The following is a 24,747-nucleotide window of genomic DNA, read 5'->3' on the forward strand; positions in this document are numbered from 1 at the left end:
AAAAAAAAAAGGACCCCTAGTTAAGTACTTTTCTTTCACTGAGTTTGCTGTATCTGTCATTGTTTCTGATTAAACCTCAGCCTGACAAAAAACAGCATGAAGGCACATAGAACAGAAATAGGCCTTAAACATAACACATTTGAACACAATAAAACCTTTATTACTAAACAAATTACATATATTGTCTGTCTTCCAAACTTTCCCTCAGCATTAGAGTTCCTACTGAAATTACATGCACATTTTAGGAACGTCAGAGAACAAGCCTTTATAATTCAAAGATACACGAGACAGAACTGGTTCACATAGACTGGCATTAAAAGTGATTGTCATTAATAATGTAAAACTGTATTTCTGCCTCTAGCACTGCCATGTAATATCAAGATATGTAACTAAAGTTGATAGACTTTAAAAATTCCAATATTGTCTGGAGTTTCTGGCTTAGTTATATGCCTACTTAATCCATAGGTTGGGAGCCAAGACACATAAGGATTAGCTGTGCTGACTATTCCATATACCATAATATTTGAACTGAATCTTTGTATCTAAATGCATTACATACAGATGGTGTGTTTTCTAATAATTTCATGCCTACCTGTCTTGTAGTTAGGAAGCTGTGATACTCCAGGCCATGTGTCCTCTGTTGGAGTTCCTATTACCTGTAACAATACTTAATCTAAGAAATATTTGGAGAATGCATGATTCAACAAGTGTTTGCAGAGCAAAGACATCATAACATTCACTAAACATTAATATTATGCAGAAGCAACACCATTCAAGCTATACCAAAGCAAAGTATTGAGAGATTCACCCTCACCAAGAGTCAATTGTCATGAGTTGCAGTAGATTGATATACCAAATAAGCCTTTTAAGAAGAATATAGGATCTGTGTCCTATGAGAACTGGTACCCAGGAGACTAACAACTTTTTTCTAATTTACTCTAGATTGCACTGCAATGTAGAACCCTTTCTTAAAATTGCAAGGTCATATTGGCTAGTTAAGAAAAAACAGGAATAGAGAAAAAAAATGTAAAACTTAATGTACTTTTTAAGTACAAAATTACAATAAGTTGCAACTCATGACATACAATAAGTACAATAATTAAAAAATGTAAAACTTAATGTACGTTTACATTTATTGACAAGTTCTGGTATTCTTTAAAGAAACATTTGAACAGTAAATGTTACTTTTCAGCTGGAGAACAGTGATCAAAACACACACCCTGAGCCTGATTTATTAAAGATCTCCAAGGCTGGAGAGGATACATTTTCATCAGTGAAGCTGAATGATCCAACAAACCTGGAATGGATCTGGATTAAAAACATTTGCTAGCAAATACTTTGATGAAATACATTTCAGGGTTTCTGAATCACCCATCTTCACTGATAAAAGTGAATACTCTCCAGCCTTGGAAAGATTTAATAAATCAAGCCCCCTGTGCAGGTTCAGAGGGAAAAGTCAGACAATAAATAAAAGATTTGGAATGATGAAACATGAAGATGCATTAAGAATTTCTGCCAATACTTTCTAGTTGTACATTGTGCATATCTAGTACTGTCACCAAAATGAAAGCACTAAAAAGACATGAGACAACTGTTGTTCAACAAGTCAGGAATAGTTAGATCAGAAAACATGCACATCCATATAGTTGTACCATGACTATATCTCAGACAGGTCACAAAGAGAAGAGCCTGACTGTCTTCCCTCGGACATCACTTGATGAATGCATGTTTGGGTCAGTAATTTGGAAGGTATGAAATTCAGAAACAATGAGGCAGCTAGCTTCTTAGAAGAAGATAATTTAAGGCTACCTACATATTTCCCATATTATTAAAACTACTATATGGGTACAGAACTCACAGATATTCAAAAGGAATGAGCGAGAATGAATCAACGAAATCAATTTTGCGCAACCATCAGAAGATTGATGAAATTATAACAGGAGAATTCACAAGATTCCCTGGGAATCCTCCTGTTTGCGATCCCCGGGGCACTACAGGTTAATTAACCTCTAGTGCCAGGGATTGCATTCATTGAAGAGATCCTAGGGGATCACAGGGGATTCTCAGAGCTGCAATCATTCTTGCAGCTCTGGGAATCCTCTGGGAATCCTGTTTGCTATACCCGGCACTAGAGGTTAAATGGGGACAAGTACCCCCATTCAAAACCTCTAGTGCTCCCTGATTGTCTTTCCTCAGCCAATCAGAGAGCACTGGAGGTTTTGAAAGAGGAGAACTGTAACCCATTTAAGCTCTAGTGCCGGGGATCGCACTCTGAGCTGATCAATGAATGCAACGGGCGCCAATCGGCGAATTTACACCAGCCATTCTTGCTTATTTTAAGTAAGCGAGAACAGCCGAATTTGCCACAAGATCAAGTTTTAAAAACTAGCTTGCTCCTCCCTACTCTCCATAAGTGCTTTGGTGCATTATTAGGAAGTCAGCTGTGTGTTGAATATGTGTAACAAGCACAGTGTGGACTTTTTATTGTTTTCTATATTTTTAACAACATTGCACAGCATCCAAAGCTTTTTTTCTGTTTTTGTCCTTGAATCTTAAGTGTATAAATATTCCAACACACACACACACATATATATATATATATATATATATATATATATATATATATACATATATGAATATGAAAGCTAAATATATTCATATTTTACTATAATAGCTTCTGGTTTCTGGTACTGGAGCTCAGCTGATTGGGGAAGGCAAAATGTAGATGAACAAGGCACACAAACCTAGCTGCATATGTTTTACTTATATGATATCTATGAAGAAGGATAAAGGAACCATACACAGATGTGTTGTCAAACTTTGTAACTAGTTCAAAAAGCCTTGACAACATTGTGTGGTGGTCAGGAAAAGTCCTATAATCTGGAAGTTAAGATCAAACTTTTTGGTAATCACACAATAAACAGCTCTATTCTGCAATTTTCTGTAAAATGGCTGATGTCATTTTATTTCTGCACAACACACCAGGGAAGATACAAACACCAGCTCCTCCTCATACAAAGACTCTAAAATCAAGCAATCAAGCTTTAACCTGGAACATGCGGGTGGTATTTTCATGTGACTACCAATAAAATTGGATCTTATCTTCCAAATAATGTCTCTTTATGCTAGGTGTTTCTCTCTATAAAACAATATCACTGCAGAAGAACCAGCACCTTGCCTGGTTTGTCCAGGAATGATCAGCATTGAATAAACATGTGTTGAACTTAACACTAACATTTCAGTTCTCTAACTTTGTGTTTCTGGCACTGTACAACCAGATCCATTGCCATCTCACACATCTGTCTCATACAATGTTTAGACACTGATATGCATAATACATTTGCTGTCAATGTAATGTACATAAACTTTGGGGATGTTAATTAACCTTTGCTTTCCAATGCAAGTAAAAGGCAATTGGGGAGTTAAACATAGCAAAACATTAAACTGGTACCACATTTACATGGGCCAAGTGTCTAAAGGGTCATTAAATGGTTGGGTCTTTTGCAAATAGGGATTTCTATGGAACAGTACATTAGTATCATTTACTGTCCCAAACAAAACATACATGATTTCAACACAATTGCAAAACAAAAAAAATGCTAAAATTATAAGGAATCTTGAATACTTACCGACCAGATTTTTTCTAGTTGTTCAAAGGCATCTGACACCCCAGAGAAAGCTGGGTATCCCTGAAGCATTTCTATAAAAATGCAACCCGCACCCCTGAAAAACAGGGAAAAGGACACAATGTTTTTCTAAGTATAGATATATAAATCTTATTTAAATCTTAAGTAAATGTTAACTGTTAAGAGTGTTACCATCTGCTACCATCCTACTATCAGACATATTTAGTGACTTTCATCAGTGAAACTGAGTGATCCAGCAAACCTGGAATGCATCTGGTCCTGGATTCAAAACATTTATTAGCAAATGCCTGATGAAATCCATTCCAGGTTTGCTGGATCACCCAGATTCACTGGTGAAAGTGTATCTTTTTCAGCCTTGGGGAGCTTTAATAAATCAGACGTCATGGTAAAAGCATGCATACTTATATATGTCTTTGGCCGTGCTCACAAATGTCTGACACAGATTACCACTGCTTCAGCCTCTCACTTTGTGATTTCCGAAAAGTTGGAATTTGTCCACTAAGGTACCGGGGACTGAGAAAATACTTCCTGTTTTTGCAAGGTTTTTGTTATTATGATGTACAAAGGGTTTGTTTAGTGCACAGTCTTTGTGTTCTGTTTTTTTTTTACTATAATATGACAAATGCATAAAAATGTTTTATTAAGTGTAATACTGTAATTGTATATGTCAAATACATTATTTAGCAATACAATGTTCAAGGTGCAGTGCCATGTGCAGGCTAAGGGCTTATTTTTGAACATCAGACTGTTTTTAATCACAGGATCACACCTTGTTACAGTGATCACACAATTAGGAACAATTCTGATTTTTTTTTATGTGAGGACCAGAGCTCTTAAGCTGCGTACACACGTGCAATTTTTGTCGTTGGAAAGGATCTTTCACGATCCTTTCCAACGACAAGGGACTGCACGATGCATGAACAAGCTCTGTACATACAGCACCGTTCTTGCTCTATGGAGAGGGGAGGGGGAGAACGACGGAGCGGCACCCTGCTGCGCGCTCTTCCCCTTCCCTTGCATTAGAATCGGTCGTCGTCCATCGTCTGTGGATCCGCCAGGATGGTCGTTCGGACGATGGACGACACCGACTGTACACACGGCAGATTTTCGCCCGATATCTGGCCGATGCTGATTATCGGGCGATAAAAATCTGACGTGTGTACGGGGCTTTAGTGATGCAGCCTCACACAGTGTTAATAGGGAAAATATAGATTTGCTGATGCAAAATACTGCCTATAGTTTTGAATTTTATTTTTGAGTCTTTAGCATACCAAATAGAATAATAAAATATACTTTAACACATACCATTCATTACGTAAACACTAATAATTCCTCATAAATTGGAAGTTAGCAAAGCAAATGCCCCTTTTACCTTTAATTCAAAAAGTGTCATTTTCCTTTCCTATTTGGAATTTTGATTCATATACTATTTACAGCTGTTTGATTTTTGTGTATTTTTATTGTAACAGCATTGTCAGCCCCTTTCACAAATAAGATCATTTGTATGTTTTTTCTTTGTTTTGTTGTTTTGTTGCTGTTCTATTTATCTTACCTGTTATTAAAGAGCATCCATCATACCATTGTGTATGCATTATATGCTTTTCTCTAATGAAAACTATTGTAACAAAAATCAATTGGCTTCCAGATTTACAATATATTAGAAATTCACAAGTCTCTTTGTATACTGCCTGCCTGAAGCAAATGTCTTTTTTGCTTTTTATTAAAATTTCCATTGATCAATAGCCTCCAGGTTGGGGCAAACTCTGTACACTAGTCAGGTAATTGCTTCAAGAGTTCTCCCTATTCATTTATATTTTGCTGACACAGGATGCAGATGTACATGTACGAGTAACTATGTCTCTTGTTCGGTCAGTTGAAGGGTCTTAATGGGGCTTCTTAGCCCAAAGGAAACCCTAAGGCCTTCTATGGATTTGTAAGATCTGAGGATCCTGCTAATTGACAGTTAACAAATGAACAAGGTGGTAATTGTACAAATTAGCAACAAAAAATCAAGAAGCATTCTGTTGTCCACAGATGTTGCTGACCTCCCTGTCTCAGTTATGCTATGTTTGGACGGATGGTCAATTTGCCGTGCAGTTATCATTCCGGATGCCCAATTTTAATTGCTAGGTGCCCAGGAATGGCTTTCAGTAGTTTTTACAGATGTTATAAATTGCCTGAAAATGGCTATAGGGGTGTTTTTGAGTGTTATGTTAATCTTAAACAAAAATTAAAGGAGTATTTAAATTAATTAAATTAATTAATTAAAGGCAGTAGCACACAATTTGGCCCCCCAAATGCTTTCAAAATGACTTTCATTGTTAATTGGCTTCCCCCCAAATTGACCTTGGACTGTATTAAAGACAAATGAAATATGTCGGGGCATTAGATTGTGGGCCTGTTTGAGGGACAGTTAGTGATATGACTATAAACTTTTTAAAGTTCTGCATAATATGTCAATGCTATATAAATTCTGTGTAGTAATAATATTATTAATAATTAATGATGGATATAGAGTGACAAAACTGAACAGAGCAGCAATGCTTATTTCAACTACTCTCATCATTTTCATTGATAATCAGGGGTCTTGGCTATATTTTTTGGAAAGGGGTCTTTAACTGTTCATGTGAACTTAGCCTAACTGTATATGCTTCACAAATTCAAAGAATAAAAGCAAATAGGGTGATCGGTACAGGGTTCTGTCCATGATACATACTTAAAGATTTGGAGATCTACAGCAGACACACAATCAGTATATTCTGTACTGTCCGTCTTTCCTGTCCAATCATGAGGGTGGATTCCTAAACAAGATTTTCTTGCCCACAAGTCATGTGATGGACACATCCATTATTAGGATGGTTTGACTGACAGTAGTCCTTTAATCTTATCAAACACAATTCATATATACCAGGCATGTCCAAAGTCCAGCCCGCGGGCCAATTGTGGCCCGTGTTCAAATTTCCACCAGCCACTGTCAAAAAATCAATATTATGCGGCCCACCAGCACTGTTGATCACAGTATAAAATACACGTGTACAAAAAAGCTATTTTATATTTCATTAGAGTTGATCAACTGCCTTGCAATTATCGGCTCGCTACTCTGCAGGCACGGGAGTCCCCATGTGTGCACAGGGAATCCCGTACATCATTATAGTGGGCGTGTGCTGTGTGGGACCCGCACGGACCATGCCCACTCTGATTCATGCAGGCCACATTGACACCGGACTCCCTGCACAGGGAATCCCTCACGTCATCCTGGCGGGCGTGTGCTGTGCGGAACCTGCGCAGACTACGCCCACACTATCCCTGGTTAGTGGTCGGCCCCCAAACATTTTCACCTCACCAAATCTGGACCTCTTTGCAAAAAGTTTGGACACCCCTGATATATACTGTACATAAGAAAATTATTGTTGAAAACTTTTTTTTTTTTTGTGTGTTACAGGTATTTTAAGTTTAGCAATTTTCATGATTTAAAATTTGAATGATCCGTACTCATGTGCAGCTACTTAGTATTTCATACCCCCATCCACTGGATAAAAAAGATTGTATTGTCTTTCATCCTTCTTCTGTAGCTGGGCAGAGAGTGCATACAAAACACAGAATACTACCAAGTTTCTGACTCAGAATATATCTATCTTTTCTATTTCCCCCCTCACCATTACCCAATTTCTTTACCCTGCTCCCCTTGGAGATATACTATATACATAAAAGTATAGGCTGTGTATTATGGTGAATTAAAGACTGACTGCTGCTCAGCATGCAGGCCTGATCTAGCCCTGAAGGGCACACCAAGTGTCTATTGATCTCACTTTCTTTCTTGGATATTGCTAGCCATGTGGGGCTACTAATGCTAAAAATATAGTCACAGACAGCATGTATTGTTCTTACCTTAAAATATTAGTTCAAGCAAAACTTTCTTTTCAAGTTTGAGAAAATAAAATATGTTTTCAAGCCAAGGCCCATTCCCAATTACATGACATAGGACTCTTACTAATTCTACTGTAGTTTCTGCAAAGTAATTCACTTTGAGTTTTGTTTATACTGCTAACTGCAAGAATAAAGAAAGCATGGTTATTTTTTTTTATCAATCCTGGTACTACATAAAGTGAAAATAAACATAAAAGTTCCAATTATGAACAGAATAAATGCACATCCTTGCACACCTATTACACAAAGCCTCTCAATGCCATGGACCCCCCATTGCTTTGTCACTCCACTGCCATCATCTGTTATTATCATTACGGGCCTAAAGTCTTCGACCTTCTCCATTGGCCAGCCAAGGAAGACTTATCTTCCATGCTTAGCAAAGAAGTTACTTTGTCTTGGCATTCCTACCACCATGCCAAAATTGTACATTGTATGTGTGGCTGACAGTGTGCACTTAGCATTGTTTGCAGAGTTCTTTAATTGTGTCATTTAATTGTTACATTGACAATCCCCTTTATAAGTAACATAATTCATTTTTATGTTTTTGTTTTCTTTTTGATCTCTTTTGAGTTTATGGTATGAAAACAACACGGCATTAGATGAAATTCTGCTTTAATGCTAAGAAATCTTAATTCAATGTACCAGATATCCAGGTCTGAGGAATAATCAGTAGCACCTAGAAGAACATCTGGTGGACGGTACCACAAAGTGACCACTTCTGAGGAGTACGTCTGACTGGGGATTGACTTGGCTCGAGCAAGACCTGTAGAGACATCAAAGCACATTGCAAGAAATCACACCAATAAAGGCTTGATTCACTATGATTACACGGGATAACACCACCACTTATTTTATCCTATGGTAATCTTCTCCTAAAATTAAATATTACTAAATATAAATGTCACTATTATGAGTAATCTTTATTTTTCAAATTAAGTGAATATTACTCTATTACCATACACCATTAGTTTATTTTGTTACGTATCTTCAACTTAAACAGCTTATATTTCTTTAGTCCTCCATAGACAGCTATTAAAACTTCCAGTTATCACCACCCTGAAACTGGAGTTATTTTATTCATTCATGATTGGATAATTAAAGTTAATGCTTTTTTTTCATCAGACAGGCCTGACTTTTGGAATTGCTTTGAGATACAGTTACGTAAAATAGGGCTCATAACAGAAAGCAGTGTTTTCCATGCATTATCCTGCATTCAGTATCATTGGCCCTGATTTATTATAGCTTTTCAAGGCAGGAGAGGATACACTTTCATCAGTGAAGCTGGGTTATCCAGTAAACCTGGAATGGATTTTACTATTTGCTAGCAAATGTTTTAAAACTTGGATCAGATCCATCCCAGGTTGACTGGTTCACCCAGCTTCACTGATGAAAGTTTATCCTCTCCAGCCTTAGATAGCTTTAACCCCCCTAGCGGTAATCCCGAGTCAGACTTGGGGTACTTAAAAGCAGAATAAAAAGAGAGAGTATCCTCTCCAGCCTTGGAGAGCTTTAATAAATCAGGCCCATTGTGCTTGGCAGTGCATTGTAATTGGCTGCAGCACACAACAATGCAATAGAACAAAGTCCCTATTGTAACTTTTTGCAATGCATCACAACTAAAGCTACATACACACGTCAGATTTTTATCGCCCGATAATCGGCATCGGCCAATTATCGGGTGAAAATCTGCGTACAGTCGGTGTCGTCCATCGTCCGGACGACCGACCTGCCGGATCCACGGACAATGGACGACAGCCGATCCTAATGAAAGGGAAGGGGAGAGCGCGCAGCAGGGTGCTGCTCCGTCGCTCCCCCCCTCCCCTCTCCATAGAGCATGAACGGTGCTGTATGTACAGCACCGTTCATGCATCGTGCACTCCCTTGTCGTTGGAAAGGATCATGAAAGATCCTTTCCAACGACAAAAATTGGAAGTGTGTACGCAGCTTTACATTGTGGGGTGTTATTATTTATTTGAACTGCTCCTACTTACTGTACAGTGCTACTAATCTATATTCATAGCCTGTTAGACAGTTAAGAACTATGAATATAATATAGTAAGTTTTTTTACAGAACAGTGGTATGATACTGCTATTTTTTTCTGGGGAAATGATTGCCTAACTCCTTTACAGCTGGTCACCTATACAATGGCCTTTTGGTTATATGATCTAACAAAAGGAAGGACCACAGCTGACGTATCATTTATCAGATGTTATATCACTAAATCACTAGAGCTTTAGATATGTGGTCAGCATAAAAAAAGCTAAGAAAAGCACTTTCACCAGCAAAAGTAAGGATTTCAATCTAAAACATTTCACCTAGATAAACACATTTATTGTAAACAAAAGGAATGATAAATAAAAACCAAATAAAATTGTTACTTTAGTATACTGGAGATAAGGAATTTGACACCAAAAACAACATTCATATAATAGCCAAGACTCCCTGGTGTCCTGAACAGTGGCTCACCAGTATTGAAAGAAATGTCTGTGGGCCCGATTTTACCCAATATAGGTTAGAGTTCCTCCAAAATATAAGCCTGCTGCTCGCTTGACTAATACGCACATATACACGTATGCCTATACAGGAGCATGTATACCTATGTGCCAATCTGGTATACAGTTGTCTATTGGCAGTCAAACCAAACCACCGGATATCCAACTGTTTTAAATGGCCAGGATTTTATTATTATTGATAATAATAGTAATAAACTGGATTTATATGGCACCAACATATTATGCAGCGCTGTACATCAAATAGGGGTTGCAAATGACAAACAGTGACACAGGAGGAGGGTAGAATGTTTTATATTTGCTGTTCAAGTGCTTTCTTCAATTTTTTGCCCCTTACGTTTTTTTTTACACCCAGCAGATTTTTTTTTTTACTTAACATAGTATTGTATTAAATGCAGTCCAGACACATATGCATCCCATTAACCTGCCAATATTGAACATTTCATTAATCTGAGGAGTTTGTTTAATCCTTTTCATGATGATCTAATTACAAAAATTGAACTGTAATCTAAAGGCCTGCTGCTTAGGCTACTCTGATGAACTTGTATCAGCTAGACTTACCAAAGTCAGCCAGTTTGAGCTCCCCTATGTAGCTGATAAGGAGATTCTGTGGTTTTAGGTCTCGATGCAGGATGTGCTGGTGATGGATATAGGCCAGACCTCTGAGCAACTGGAACATGAAGAGCTGCACAAGAAGATAACAAGTCTCACATCAAAAAGGGGAGCCTTTGTGCTTTGCACAGAACCACTCTCACTGTGTTCTTGCATCTCTGGTTATAATCAACCCTGTGTACAATCAGGAACATGCTTATGACACCTTTTTTCATTTACCAAAAAATATTCTATAATTGATGTAGAAAGAGGTATGTAGAACTGGTAACAAAAATACAAACTGCAAAAAAAATGTTCTGCAAAACCAGGGTAAATCGTTCAACCTAAATAATCAAATATCAGCTAAGTACAGTTGACAAATGAAAATCGGGCCACCGATAATCTGGATCCTTTAGTTTTCCGGCATGAATTTCGTAGTATATTTTCAATACAGGGACTGTAGTACACTATTTGGCCACTAATGTTTTGATGGCACTGTTCTGCAGAAACACCTGTTAGGTCTTGCTTGCTACACTAAACACACGTTGAGAACTGTGTCAGATGACCGCAATGCTGCAAGAGGAAGGCTGGCCTGTGTGTGGAGGTATGTACAACTTTCAAAAATCTGGATTTTTCGAAAATCTGGCACACCTTGGGTCTGGAGGTTTCCGGATTTTTGAATGGATTTTTTTTCAACTGTACAGCAGGTTTCAGAAAGATAAGGCTTACATGCTATAGGTTTTTTTTTTTCTTGCATACCAACTGGAGTGACCCAATAAACTGCACACTTAGAAGCTAATTACCTATTGCATAGAGTGAGCTCCTAAAAATGTTGTGGTCTATAGAAGTGTTTAAATTAGGTAGTGGTATTCTCAGTTGTCAGAGACTATAACAAACTCCAGAATTCAGTTTTATGCAAAACCATTATATATAGAAATCACACACAAGGGGAGGGGTACAGAGCACTCGGTTCTGGCACCAGAATCTCTGCACTGTATTATCTCAGCACAAGCACAGTGCAATCTTGCCACAGAGGGGGATTCTGACGTGTTAGGGTTTCATTTAGTATTAAAATGAATTAGGAATTAATTTAGGTGCTAGCAATACGTTTATTGTGGGGAAGACAGTTGGAGTTGAATAGGAGTTACTATTAGTGTGATTTCGAAGTACTAGTACTCAGAACTAGAAGATTTATACCAACAAAAACAAGCTAAGAAGAGGCATGCATTTCCTTTAATAGGCTAAGAAATACCTTCATTTACAAAGTGTATATGTTCTATTGAGGAAGTACAGGTAGTCCCCAAGTTAAGGACATCCAACATACAGACAACTTCTAGATACATACAGCTTCCCTGCTCCTTGTTGTGCAGGACAGAAGCTTGATGGGACGTGGTTTGCTGCCACCTCTTGTAACTCTTTAATGACCAAGACAAACTCTGCAGTTGTTTCTTTTTGCATATCAAAGCACAGCTTGCTCCAGAAGTTAATGAATGTCTAGGCTCCATAAAGATTTTTTTTTTGCTTTGTTTGTGAATAACTCAAAGTGAGGATTTTATACAGTAACTGACACCACACTGCCTAATAATATGTTGAGACAAATATTTGTCCTAATTACATTTATTAAAAAAATTTACCCGTTCCAACCTACATACAAATTCAACTAAAGAACAAACCTACAGTCCCTATCCCATATATAACCCGGGGACTACTTGTAAGAGAAAAATATTATTTTGTAAAATTAAACAAAAACATTTTACAATTATAATTTTAAAGGAAAGCAGCAAACTATATAGTGTATATTCTTTAGTGTAAAATAATTATTAGTGTAAAAAAAAAGGGGGAAAAGAACAGAAATAGCAATTTTGCAAGTAAAGGTAGGTGTTAATTTTTCTTGTTTAGAGCACTGCAAGGTTAAACTTGAAAAACCTGTCTCTAATTCATTAGAAAATGATTACTCCTAGTGTTATGATTCAGAATATGCTGAAAGTATCACCCTCACACGTTTTAATCAACAGAAAGAAAATCATTTACACAGTGCAGATGTGACAATGCTAGGCCAGGGCCTCCTCTTCAGGTAGAAGTGACAAAAACAACAGACACAAAGTTTAAATATCCAAAACAGCCCCTTAAGCTAGGTACACACTTATTATTACACCAATAATTATTGTTAGAATTACAGCAATAATTATTGTTAGAAAACGAACGATTATAACCGATCAACAATTTTGCACAATTATATTTGATTGATCGTATTGTGCACAGTTCTGTACATGCTGTAACGATACGATTTTTCAAATATAATCCACCAATAGTGTACACACGCTAGATACAATCGTTTGAAGGATGCAGAAACATGCACTGATTACTGAACGACCGTACACACGATCGTCGGCCAATCTGATCCGCCGTGACGGTTGTTCATTTCCAACGACAATCCTCGTTTGTCTGTGTCATTGGTCACCTTTTTTGTGAACGATTTTTGCCCGATCGGTCATTCGTTGTTCGTTTCCAACGATAATTAAAAGTGTGTACGCAGCTTTAGAAATCCTAAACATTTCTGTGAGTGCACAGCATTCGGATATTTAGGACTGTATATTTTTATTCACACACTTATTTGCACCTGGTGATTCCACTAGTAACACACTTCTTGTCCTATAGCAACAATGTTCATCACTGCGTTGTGTGTATGGTGGAGCAGCATTGTTACCCTGGTCTGTTCTCCTGATTTGGCCTACAAACACCTTCTCTACCATCTCTGCTTTATAAGGAGGAGCTTTGTAGTTCACAAAGATCAGCTGGGAAAGATGATTTGAAACTAAAATGAAAATGAATGCAGTCACCACATCTAAGAACTGGTTAACTGCAATATATAATATTTCTGTTCTTGGGTTTAAATATTCCTTAATGTTTGATAATGAGCTAAAAGCCAAACAATTTATTTCCCTAGTATGTAATAAATAGAAATGTTGGTATTCTGAGGAGTTTATCTATGTCAGAGCTGATAACTCAATTAATGATTGACAAATATGTCTACAGCTTATAAGGCTAACTAAATGCGGAGAAATGTACTATCTATACAACCAAAGAACCTGATCACTGATAATCAGTTTTAGCCCACTAATAGTGCACATTATCATCAATAACCACTAAGTGTGTGTACTGCTACAATAATAAGTAACCTATGTAAATACCACTTTATTCTCACCTGTGATTGAAAAGAATGGACAGAGATGCTTTGTTATGCTAAGTGCACTCGTGCAATAGTTGATGAAAAGGATCTTTTACGATCCTTTCCAACGACAAACGACTGCACGATGCATGAACGAGTGCTGTACATACATCGCCATTCTGCTCTATGGAGAGGGGAGGGGGAGAACGACTGAGTGGCACCCCGCTGTGCACTCTACCATTTTCTTACATTACGATCGTTCCTCGTCCGTTGATCTGCCAGGACCATTGTTCAGACAAGGAATGACAAGCGCTGTACACATGCCAGATTCTTGTCCGATATCAGCCCTAAGGCAGTTATCAGACAAGAATCATCTGACGCATGTATCCAGCCTGAGAAGTATTTGGGAATGAGAGCTAGGACATACATATGTCAGTATGAAAGTTGAAGGGGGTATGACCTGGACATGACAGCATAAGCACACAACTTCCAGAGCTCCCGCTGCTTCTTCAGAAGGTCTTACCACTGGGCCACCAAAGGTATGTGAAACCGAATAGTGAGATCTTGCACAAGAGATCCAGTGATACATTCTCCCCACTGAGCAGAAGGCACCAAATGTGGGATGGGAGAACATTTGGCTGATGCTAACATATCTGAGACTCACCTTCCTCACCATCCTCATTAGATGAATGGTTACCCTCTTATGTGGGAAACACCCACCATGGAAAGAGTTACTCGGTTACACTTTTGAGAATTGTAATCCCTACTGTTATGGATATACTGAGGCTTGGTGACATTCATGGCTCTTTTTTAGTCAGCTGGAACCTCCTTAAGGATCCTGGACTTGTTAGATGGGTCAGCAATGGACACTATGACTGTTTTTTTTACAGTGGGTGTACCAAAATGTCTTTCTTTCCAAGGTTACCAATTTGCAGGATAACATAGAGGCCCCAATTACTAAACAGGAGGCTGCTAAAATGAGGTGGAAAGGGATATTGCCAGTTGCAGTGAAAACAGGGGGAGGTATAAGGGGAAGAGTTAGAGGTGGAAACATTTAGTTTGGCCTGGAAGGTGTCTCAGTTGTAGAGTGATAGAGACTTACATGATCTCTATCATGGTATCTCTTCATCTCTCAGTGATTGACACTACAAATAGATCCCACAGCAATAATATCTGCTTACACAGCATAACTGAGGACTTACTGTTTATATGACACACCTTTATGCAACTTCTGGGGAAAAGCTTACCTTTTGGTTAAAACTGAACAAAGGTAATTTAATGATTGGTTCTTGTTCAGTGAAACTACAAAAGTAATGTCCTTTGCAAAGTCCACTATTATAGAGGTCAATATGAGAGCAGCCAGGGAAAAATGCCCCGTGGTTCTCAACAGATTACTCTACTACTGGATGTGTCACAAAAAACTCTTCAAATGATACGTCATTAGAAATCACCACTGGATAAGAGATGAGAGGTTGGGGCTACCAATCGTGCACAAATCTAGGAACACATATTATCTGTGCTATTATACTGACCTAGCAGACATTTTTTAGTTCTTGACCCTTTTCCTTTATCCGAATGGGTCCTTGCCACCTGGGAATGGTCATCAGAGAATTGTCTCCGGAAACAAACTTTCATGATCGTTTTCAGTGACTGATGAGTGCTGTACACCCAGCATCAATCTGTTTTATAGAGAGGGGAGTGGGGAGGACAAGAAAGCTGCACCCTGCTATTCTCTGCTCCATAGGACTGAACAGCAGTCGTTCCTGATCTGTCTTCCATCAATCCAATGTTGGGGAACTGGTGTACACAAGTTTAATTTTTGCACAAGCAAGTCTGTTTGTCTTGGATATTTTTTATACCTAACATATGTTCATAACTTTCTTCATGTTCCGCAAAAGCCAACTGGGACACATGGAGCAAGCCTACAAGATTCACCTTCAATGTCCAATATCTTATATAATTGGGACTGTTATTATCTGCTGGACTAGTATCTAACTTGGAGCAAGACTTTTCTTCAGTTCTTTTAATGGATCTAAGATCAGCAGAACTATTGCTATGAGTTCCAGTACCTTAGCATGATATAATAGCAAGATTGTCTGGAGTATTCCCTTCCCTCTTACGGGGTCTCCTTTATCTGAACATTGACTCATGGAGTAGTAAGAGATGGTATAGCAGTACAGGAAGTTACATAGTTACATAGTAGGTTAGGTTAAAAAAGACGCAAGTCCATAAGTCCATCAAGTTCAACCACTAGGGAAATAAACATTATATGTCTCTTCTCAAGGGAGAATAAATTCAGTTCAGCTAATCTCTCCTCATAGCTGAGCTCCTCCATTCCTTTTAGTAGTTTATTTGCCCTTCTCTGCACTCTCTCCAATTCCACAATGACCTTTTTGTAAACCATGTGTACCTTTCCCTAAATGTAGCCATACCATTGCCTCTGGCCCACCTAGTCCTTTTCCCTTTCAAAAGAGTTGACAGTCTTGGTCTGTGTGCACAGCAAACAACCCCACAGTACTGTGTTTTTAAAGAAACAGGAATCTATTGGCATAAAAACTTCAAATAAAATTTTAGCCATTTGACAAATTGGAATGGGTGTCACCTGAGAATCCAGCCTGCCTGAAATCTGCTAAAATCAACAATATGCTGTGATGTGCATATGAGTTTATTTAGTCCTCTAATTAAATGCATGATCTCTCCTCAAATGGCATATCAATACTGATGAATATAGATATGATAAACTACCCACAGCCATCAGACAAACTACCCCATCCAGTTTTTTTCTTGCTGGAATCAAAGCAACCTTATATCTATGGACAACTGTTCTTCCTCCATGCTTTCCTCTTTTTCCTTTCCATTGATAGATACTACAAGTTTAGCCACATGAGATTTGAAGGTTTGAGTTTACCTCCAGTGTAATCTGCACTAGTGCCCCCTAGCTTTCAGAGCTGTAATCTGCACTAGTGCCCCCTAGCTTTCAGAGCTGTAATCTGCACTAGTGCCCCCAAGCTTTCAGAGCTGCAATTTGCACTAGTGCCCCCTAGCTTTCAGAGCTGTAATCTGCACTAGTGCCCCTAAACTTTCAAAACTGTAATCTGCACTAGTGCCCTATAGCTTTCAGAGCTGTAATCTGCACTAGTGCCCCCTAGCTTTCAGAGCTGTAATCTGCACTAGTGCCCCCTAGATTTTGGACCTATTACCTGCTCTAGTGTCCCATAGCTTTTTGATCTATGATCTGATCTTTCAGAACAGTTATCTGCTCTACTGGCACCTTACCTTCCAGAACTGTGATGTGCTCTACTGTCCTCTAGGCTTTTAGAACCATGATCTTCTCTTCTAGTGTGTCCCTAGTTTTTGGGCACATAATTGGACTTCCATGTCCAACTTCCTTCATGTCTAGCCAACCTAATGCCCTAACCTGAGTGACCCAAACAAATAAAAACCAGGAACTGTGCTCTCTCCAAATATATTTTTTTATAGCTGGTTCTGTAAACTTGGAAGGGCCGACTGTCTCTCCATGTATACAACAATATGATTGTATTGTAGCTGTACAAGTACAAGAGATAGGCCATATAACTAATATGAATCATATCAGTTATGAGCCATTCATATCAAATCTATTTTTTACATGCAAGATGATTACATAGAAGCCAATACAACATGTAAACCGGACAGAGAAGCAAAGCTTTGGTCAGCATGGCAAGAAGCATCACATACCATCTTTAGCAGTTTTAGTAATGAATCTTAGGCATTCATATTGTCTATCCTTGTTCACAATAATAAAAACAGGATCTCACCCTAACATTGTATGGCAGAAGTCCTCCAGGATGTTGTGCCATGTACTGTGACAGATCTGTATGCTGTGGAGAAGAAAATATCAGAAATGAACAAAACATTGATTTTAGTAGTTTGCAGCCATTTTTATATGTTAAATCCAAATTTCATCAGCTTCAACTACCAAAACCTGTACATCTACACCAGGGGTGCCCACACTTGCGAGCTACTTTCAAAGTCAAAATGATCTACCAACAATAAAAACTTGGATTTATTAACTCCGCTGCATGGTAGAGATTATTTTAAAAGGCAGGGCTCCGCAATCTACATGCGTTACCTTTGCGATCCACCAGTAGAACGCGATCCACTTGTTGGGCACTCCTGATTTATCTGCTGGCTAGAAATGAATATTTACACAACTGAATACCGGTATGTGCTTCATTTTCTTCACACCTTGGATATCATATCTAAGGACATCTTTCTGTTATTCTCATTTATCATTTTTTTTATTATCTGATTGTAGTAACATTGTATCTTATTAGTTGCTCTAGGTTACTTCACTTGGCATGACCATCTCTTTAGTGTCTCATTTAGACCATGGATTTACCTACATTAGGACATGTTTAGAAGAGAAAGAAAATAGTTTTTCCTATTATTATGTATTTAAGTTTTATTATGTAGTTATACTTTCATGGAGTGACTGTACATGTGATTGAAGCTCATTTGAGACCAGTTAATTGGGCTGACTAAATCATTACAAAGCAAACTTTAACAGTCAGATTATGTTAGAGAGTTGCTGAAATCTGTACTGTGAGCTCCCCCCAAAGGGAATATTTGGAAGTGAAAACAAATCAGGATTGGAATCATTGCTGTATAAAGTAATTTGTCCTTGTATGATGCTTTTTTTTACCTTTTGATATATGCTCAATTGGTGCTAAAACTTATTTAGTTTTTGACTCTTGTAAAGCCACTAACTTTTTGTACTGAAAAAGATTAAAGTGGAACTGGTAAAAGCTCATTGAGTAGAAAGGATTTCTTTATTGCAGAAATACATACTAATCTCTCCTGCAATAAACACTTCTTACTTTTCTGTGTACAGTCTCCTTTTGTGACAAGAATGAACTCTTGTATGCATACATAGAAGTTACATCATCTTGGTCTAGTTAAGATATTTAAAGATACTAAACTCAGATACGTCAAGCTGGCGAGAAAACTTGGCGTAGGCTTTACATTTAATATTGTAACCAATGAAGTTACCTTGATACTTACCAGGGATTCAAACTGATCACCTAATGAACAATGCATAGGCAGAGGTGACAAAACATTCAGCAGATCCAGCAATTAAAACAGCTAAATTATCTACAAATCTCTGCCTTTTTTATTAAAAGAAAAAGCCAAGTTTGTCTTCTTCCCCTAGCTACTCAGAAAGGTTGCCCATCACATTAAATGACCTATAGGTATGCTCAGGAGTAAGAAGGATGGGAACCAAGCTTTTACAAGAAAATTCATGATATGCACCCAACGTAGTTATATTATTATTATTATTATTATTATTATTATTATTATGCCCACTGTTGGTAACATCCGCCACTAAATATATCCCAAACATTTATGCATATACAGACATCTAAAGATTGGTTAGATCGCATTTGCACATCTCACACACTAGCTATTGTAACAAGTATATATAACAATGTATATAGTTTACAAAAATCCCAATAAAAAGATATAATCAGAAAATATTTACATTCACAAAATATACTCACCACATATTCAAAGACAAAGGTTAATGTTTCCCTGGTTTGAATGATGTCATGAAGAAGAACAATGTTTGCATGCTTCAGGCCTTTTAACAAGGATGCTACAAGACATAAAATAGAAAAGCATATTTCTAAAATGCTTTCAACTAATGACAATTACTTTAATTTTTACACCTTCATGACATGTTGACAAATACAGAAGCTTCTGGGCTATAGGAACTAAAACAGATGATATACACATGTCTGTGACAAAGGTAAAATGTGATGTTAAGTTTATAGCAGATGTTAGACTAAGTTGTCGCCCTTCAAGTCCAAGTCGAGTCCCAAGTCATTGACACCAAGTGCCAAGTCAAGTCTCAAGTCACCAAGAATTCTTCCAAGTCGAGTCCCAAGTCAAGTCACTTCATTTATCAAGTCGTTTGCAAGTCGTGTGTTGTCTGATATAACGCTTTCCTCCCCGCATTCCTTGCATTCTAAGTCCACTAAGTTTGGCTTTCTCTGCTGACAGCTGAAAGGGACAGGGAGGAGATCAGTGAGGCTTCTGTAACACCACCTTTCTCCCCGTTCCCTTCAGCTGTCAGAGGAGAAAGTCATGGACTTAGAATGCAAGGAAGGCAGGGAGGAAGGCGGTGTTACAGAAGAATCACTGCAAGTCGAGTTGCAATTCGCTGGACAAAACCCCCAAGTCAAGTCGCAAGTCACTGGACAAAACCCCCAAGTCAAGTTCCAAGTCATTTAATCAGGTGACTTAAGTCGGACTCAAGTCCAAGTTGTGCGACTCGAGTTCCAACCTCTGGTTTATAGTGTATAGGTGATACACAAGGGGTTGATATACTAAAGCAGTAGAGAATGTTAACTTAACAAAGTGAATGTTTCCTCTAACATGGTATGGATGGGAGTAAATATGGTGAATCAGTATTCACTTTGAATACCCAATAATATGTTGGGAAAATAATAAAACAGTATTCAAGCTAGCACATGATTGGAATATTAAAGCAAACACAGCTTTATTTTATCACCAACGGTGAATAACAACAATTCTATGGGAAAAGCCTTTATTTGTTTAGTTAATCAACCCCATTATGTTGGATAGACACAAGTACAATACACGTATGTCCTGGATATTACATATATTACCTTCTCGGATAGCAGTGAAGGGAACTCCTTCCTCGGCTTTCATGCTGATAACTTTTAAAGCAACCAATTGCCCATTAATCCTAAAAAATATAAACACATATTACTTTAAACATTCATGGGGCCATGTTCCAAATGATGATGATAATTGTTATCATCATTAAAGGAATATTATTAATAATACCAATTGATACAAACACTGTGCACAGTATGTAAAATATCCAAATCCCTTTTCTCCAAAGTGATATATTATAAAGTTTGAAAGATTATTTCTCAGTTCAGGTTCGTCATATGTATCACATCCTCCTCTAAATAACATTAGACAGCAACATTTAGCTCCTCTTAGGAATAATATGTAAACTGTGTGGAATACTTGAAGAGGAACTTTCCATCCTTTTTCAGTCATTTCCTGACACATTTAAGAGCATTGTAGGTGGAAATGATCACTGTATAGCATAGTGACATCATTCCACAAACATACATTAGAATTTATCATCAAGGAAACCTCTCCTTGTCAAAATGCTTGTTTCTAGAGTGTTATCCTGTCCCTGCCGCTACCAAACTTTTATCATTAGATTAAAATCATTAAGAATGATATCTTGATGGGTATGAACATAGAAAAGCTAAACATGTTTGTTTGAAAAAATTAGATCAATAAAGTGGGTGCCACTTCCCATTGTATGGCTGTACGTATGTTCCTTATCCTTATTGTAGGTAAAAGTAGAGCTTGGGGATACACCAATGAAAAGCCGAGAGTAAAAAAATCACCATTACTGGTGCTTGGGGCAAAAAAGTAACCTCCTTCATTTGGGAATACACTGATAAAAAAAAAACTCAGCAAAAAAAAACTTTTATTGGTATTTGGGGCAAAAGCCACCCTTCTTCACTGACAGCAATCCCCCTCTTTTACTGATGTCATTGGCAGTGCCAAGGCAAGGTCTTGTAGCATCCAAGGTGATAAGACCAAAGTGTATCCCCCATCAGCTGTGAGCTACATATTTTATCGGTATTAGAGGCAGGTCATCAGGTGTTTCCCCTCTAAAGCAACCCAAAGGTAACCAGCTTTTTTACCTTCCCTTTATCCGAGCCTGGACATGGTGAGTGGCAGTTTGCAGTCCTGGGTTTTTTTTAGTATTTAGATATAAGGTTATAGGCAATAGGGACTTTTTATCTCATCACTACCTGACCAAACTTTGGACTATTTGGCTGCCACCTCCTGGTTTTAGCCAATTCTTTGAGGGGATTACACATGCATGGGGCTGAATATTTATGAATTTTGTAGGTTTATATATATTGTATGTATTTATTCTAGCATTGGAATTTGTAAATGGATGAATTGATGTATGTATTGCTATCAATGTAACTGTAGCATCTAAACTATGCTCCTGAGGAAGTGGTTGAAATCCATGAAATGCATCGAGCAGAGCAAAGCAAGAAGGGTCAAATCAATGGCTGTTGTTCCCTTTTTAAAAATGTTGTTTTTATGAATGTTTATATTTGTTATTTAGTAATAAAAATGGTATTCATTTTTTTATGAAAGTAATGATTTGCAGTAATTTGGGTTGCCTGAAAAGTCCCGATGTTTGAAAGAAATAAAATGTAACCTCACGTCAGTGGCTGCAATAATATTCATGTTGTTCAGTGGTTACAGACATTCCAGCATTGCTGCAGACTGAAACCTTGCTACCCCTGTGAAGAAGGAAATCCTGGCACTGCAATTATAGTATTGGAGTGATTCCAGTATCAAGTGCTAGAAACCAGAGAGACTTCCAGCAACTGAACTTTTTATGCAAAACAAAAATAATATAAATAGAATAATTTTAAGGAAAAGTTGGAATCATTCATACCAGCCATAAACCAGGATCTTGGGTGACATGAGATATTACCAATAGGATATAAGACACTGTCCATTGGCATAATGTTTCAAATTATCAGTTTTGTGTGTACTTATCCTTTAATTTGCATTAAACATCTAAAAAGTTTTTTTGTCATAGACAAGTTGTATTATAATTTTTGAAGTGATAAAGGTAGAGTATTTTGAAACAATTCCAATGAATTAGTTTCCTACATGCCAAACATGCTACATATAGAGACCTTGAGAGTTCATTATTGAGCCGTTAAAGTGTATTGAATTAAACCAGTCACAACAACAGATCAATAGTGCTAGTTTATTTACAACTGCAAATCAGCTGGTAATATTAGCCAGTTGAAAAGCTTATTGGATTGGTTCAAGAATAGATATCACTCTCTGTCAATATGGCTTAGTTTATTTATACCCAAGTTGAGAAATGGTATATGTCACTCCATACTGATATATTGATAACAAAATGTTTTAAAATATGAATTTACAGTATCTTTATCTGTTTGCATGCAATCAGTAATAATACACCTGGTATTTCCACCTAAACATTTCCACCTTCCCCCATCTCCTAGATTGTAAGCTCTTCGGGGCACGGTCCTCTACTCCTCCTGTGTCACTGTATGGATCAGTTTGTCATTTGAAACCCCTATTTAATTTACAGCACTGCGTAATATGCTTGAGCTTTATAAATCCTGTATAATTTTACCATTAAAGGAAACTTGGAAATTGCACTTAAAATAATGGATTAGATCATAGCTATTGCTTACATTTTACATAGCTACTAATGCAGAAAAAAAATATATTTACTAATATTTTATAAAAGGATGCTTTAGCATAGTTGCCAACTTTTTCTTGCTTTACACAGTCAATATAAGGGTGGCAGGAAGCCTGCAGTTACCAATGTGACCTGCTGGTGGCCTCATGGTAGCAGGGGGCTTGCTGCAACCAAGTTACACCTGGATGGTGCTCTGGCCACTTGCCTATCCTGCTCATGTTCCTTGTATATACTGTAGTTGTATGTAGCTTGCTATCACTGTATGTTTTAGGTTTGTTGCTCTATTCACTGTTTGCTGTGCTGTGTATGCATTAATTTGCAATAAACCCACTTAATGCATCCCAGAGTTTGTGGCTTTTTAGTGTATGCTGCCAACGCTGGTCACCCTCTTGAACACAACCCTATAAATAAATTTGTGTCTGAAAATGTCCAAATTTTTCAGAAATAAAAAGTAAAATCTATTTTGTTCTGCCTATTACAAAATTGTCATACATTAATATAAATAATTTCCAACATCAATATTTATAATAAAAATATACCCAGCATTTATTCCCAACACCAGGCAATTTATCAAATCATTTTCTAACTTCATGAACCACATTATTACATATTAAAAATATTGTATTCACCATGTCCTGTTTTAAATAAATATGTATAAATAAAAGTAAAAATAAAATCTCATTATTATTTGAATCATTTTCTAATGATGTTTTCTCCAAGCAAGTTTCAATATTTTATGATAATAAACTATTTTTTTAGCAAAAAATAAAACTTTCTAGAAGTATTTTTCCTGCTCCTAATTCGGGGCTGTATCCCGTGCTCTTGATCTTAGCTTGATATGGAAAATATCACCCTTTTGAACCTTGATCACACTTGTAATCTTTTGCAGTAATTTCCCCTCCTGAATTTATTTCCTCAAGGCTAAAAAAATCAAAGTTTACTCACCCCTCACCATTCCATCGTCGGGCCCCACCGTCTTCCCAAAGATGATCTTCGGCTTTCTTGATTGGCCATACAGGGATGATGTAACTCTCATGTACTGTATGTAGAAGGGAAGCCATGATGTGCCATGTGTTGGCAAGCAACACTAAGCTGTGCATGGCCAGCTCAGCAACATTTTACAGATGGGTAGCAATCAGGCGGGTAAAAGAAGTTATTGCACACCTGTACCTTTCTGTAATAACCACGTGCCTGAATCGCAAAAGTTCAAAGTGAGAATTTAGTTCTATTGTAAATTTCTGCAGTCTCTTCCAGGGGTTGTAGTTGTAAAAAAAGTGGGGGCACGGTACTATGTAAATGTGCTCACCCCACTACACCCCAGCCTATGTGTTACTTAAAGGGGAACGAACTTCCCCTAGAGTCACATCATGATACCAGATCCCGCCCATTCTCCCATCGCAAGTCTGAGCCTGCGATGGGAGAGTGGGCGGGTTGTATTCAGAGACACAACCTGCCCACCACCCTGAGCCTGCAATTACAGGAGACATAAATGGGTGCTCACAGTCTAAAGCTACGTACACACTTCCAATTATTATCGTTGGAAAACGAACAACGAACGATCCTGCACGATATATACGAACGATCGTATAGCACCGATC

The 24,747-nt window shown here is 37.7% G+C and overlaps 1 protein-coding gene across 2 annotated transcripts in view; it reads right to left on the bottom strand.

Annotated features, from left to right (window-relative positions):
- Positions 1 to 24,747, bottom strand: part of CDK15 (cyclin dependent kinase 15) — a 91,518-nt gene that overhangs the window by 47,229 nt on the left and 19,542 nt on the right. For both annotated transcript variants that reach the window (XM_072418754.1, XM_072418755.1), the window contains exons 5-11: positions 20,517 to 20,596; positions 19,386 to 19,480; positions 17,643 to 17,705; positions 10,647 to 10,770; positions 8,217 to 8,337; positions 3,630 to 3,723; positions 593 to 656 (exon numbers count right to left, since the gene is read on the bottom strand). In XM_072418754.1, the coding sequence (XP_072274855.1) occupies positions 593 to 656; positions 3,630 to 3,723; positions 8,217 to 8,337; positions 10,647 to 10,770; positions 17,643 to 17,705; positions 19,386 to 19,480; positions 20,517 to 20,596 (641 nt within the window). The remainder of the gene's footprint in view (positions 1 to 592; positions 657 to 3,629; positions 3,724 to 8,216; positions 8,338 to 10,646; positions 10,771 to 17,642; positions 17,706 to 19,385; positions 19,481 to 20,516; positions 20,597 to 24,747) is intronic.

Source organism: Pyxicephalus adspersus, chromosome 7 (assembly GCF_032062135.1).
Source record: "Pyxicephalus adspersus chromosome 7, UCB_Pads_2.0, whole genome shotgun sequence".
NCBI classification, from domain to species: Eukaryota; Metazoa; Chordata; class Amphibia; order Anura; family Pyxicephalidae; genus Pyxicephalus; species Pyxicephalus adspersus.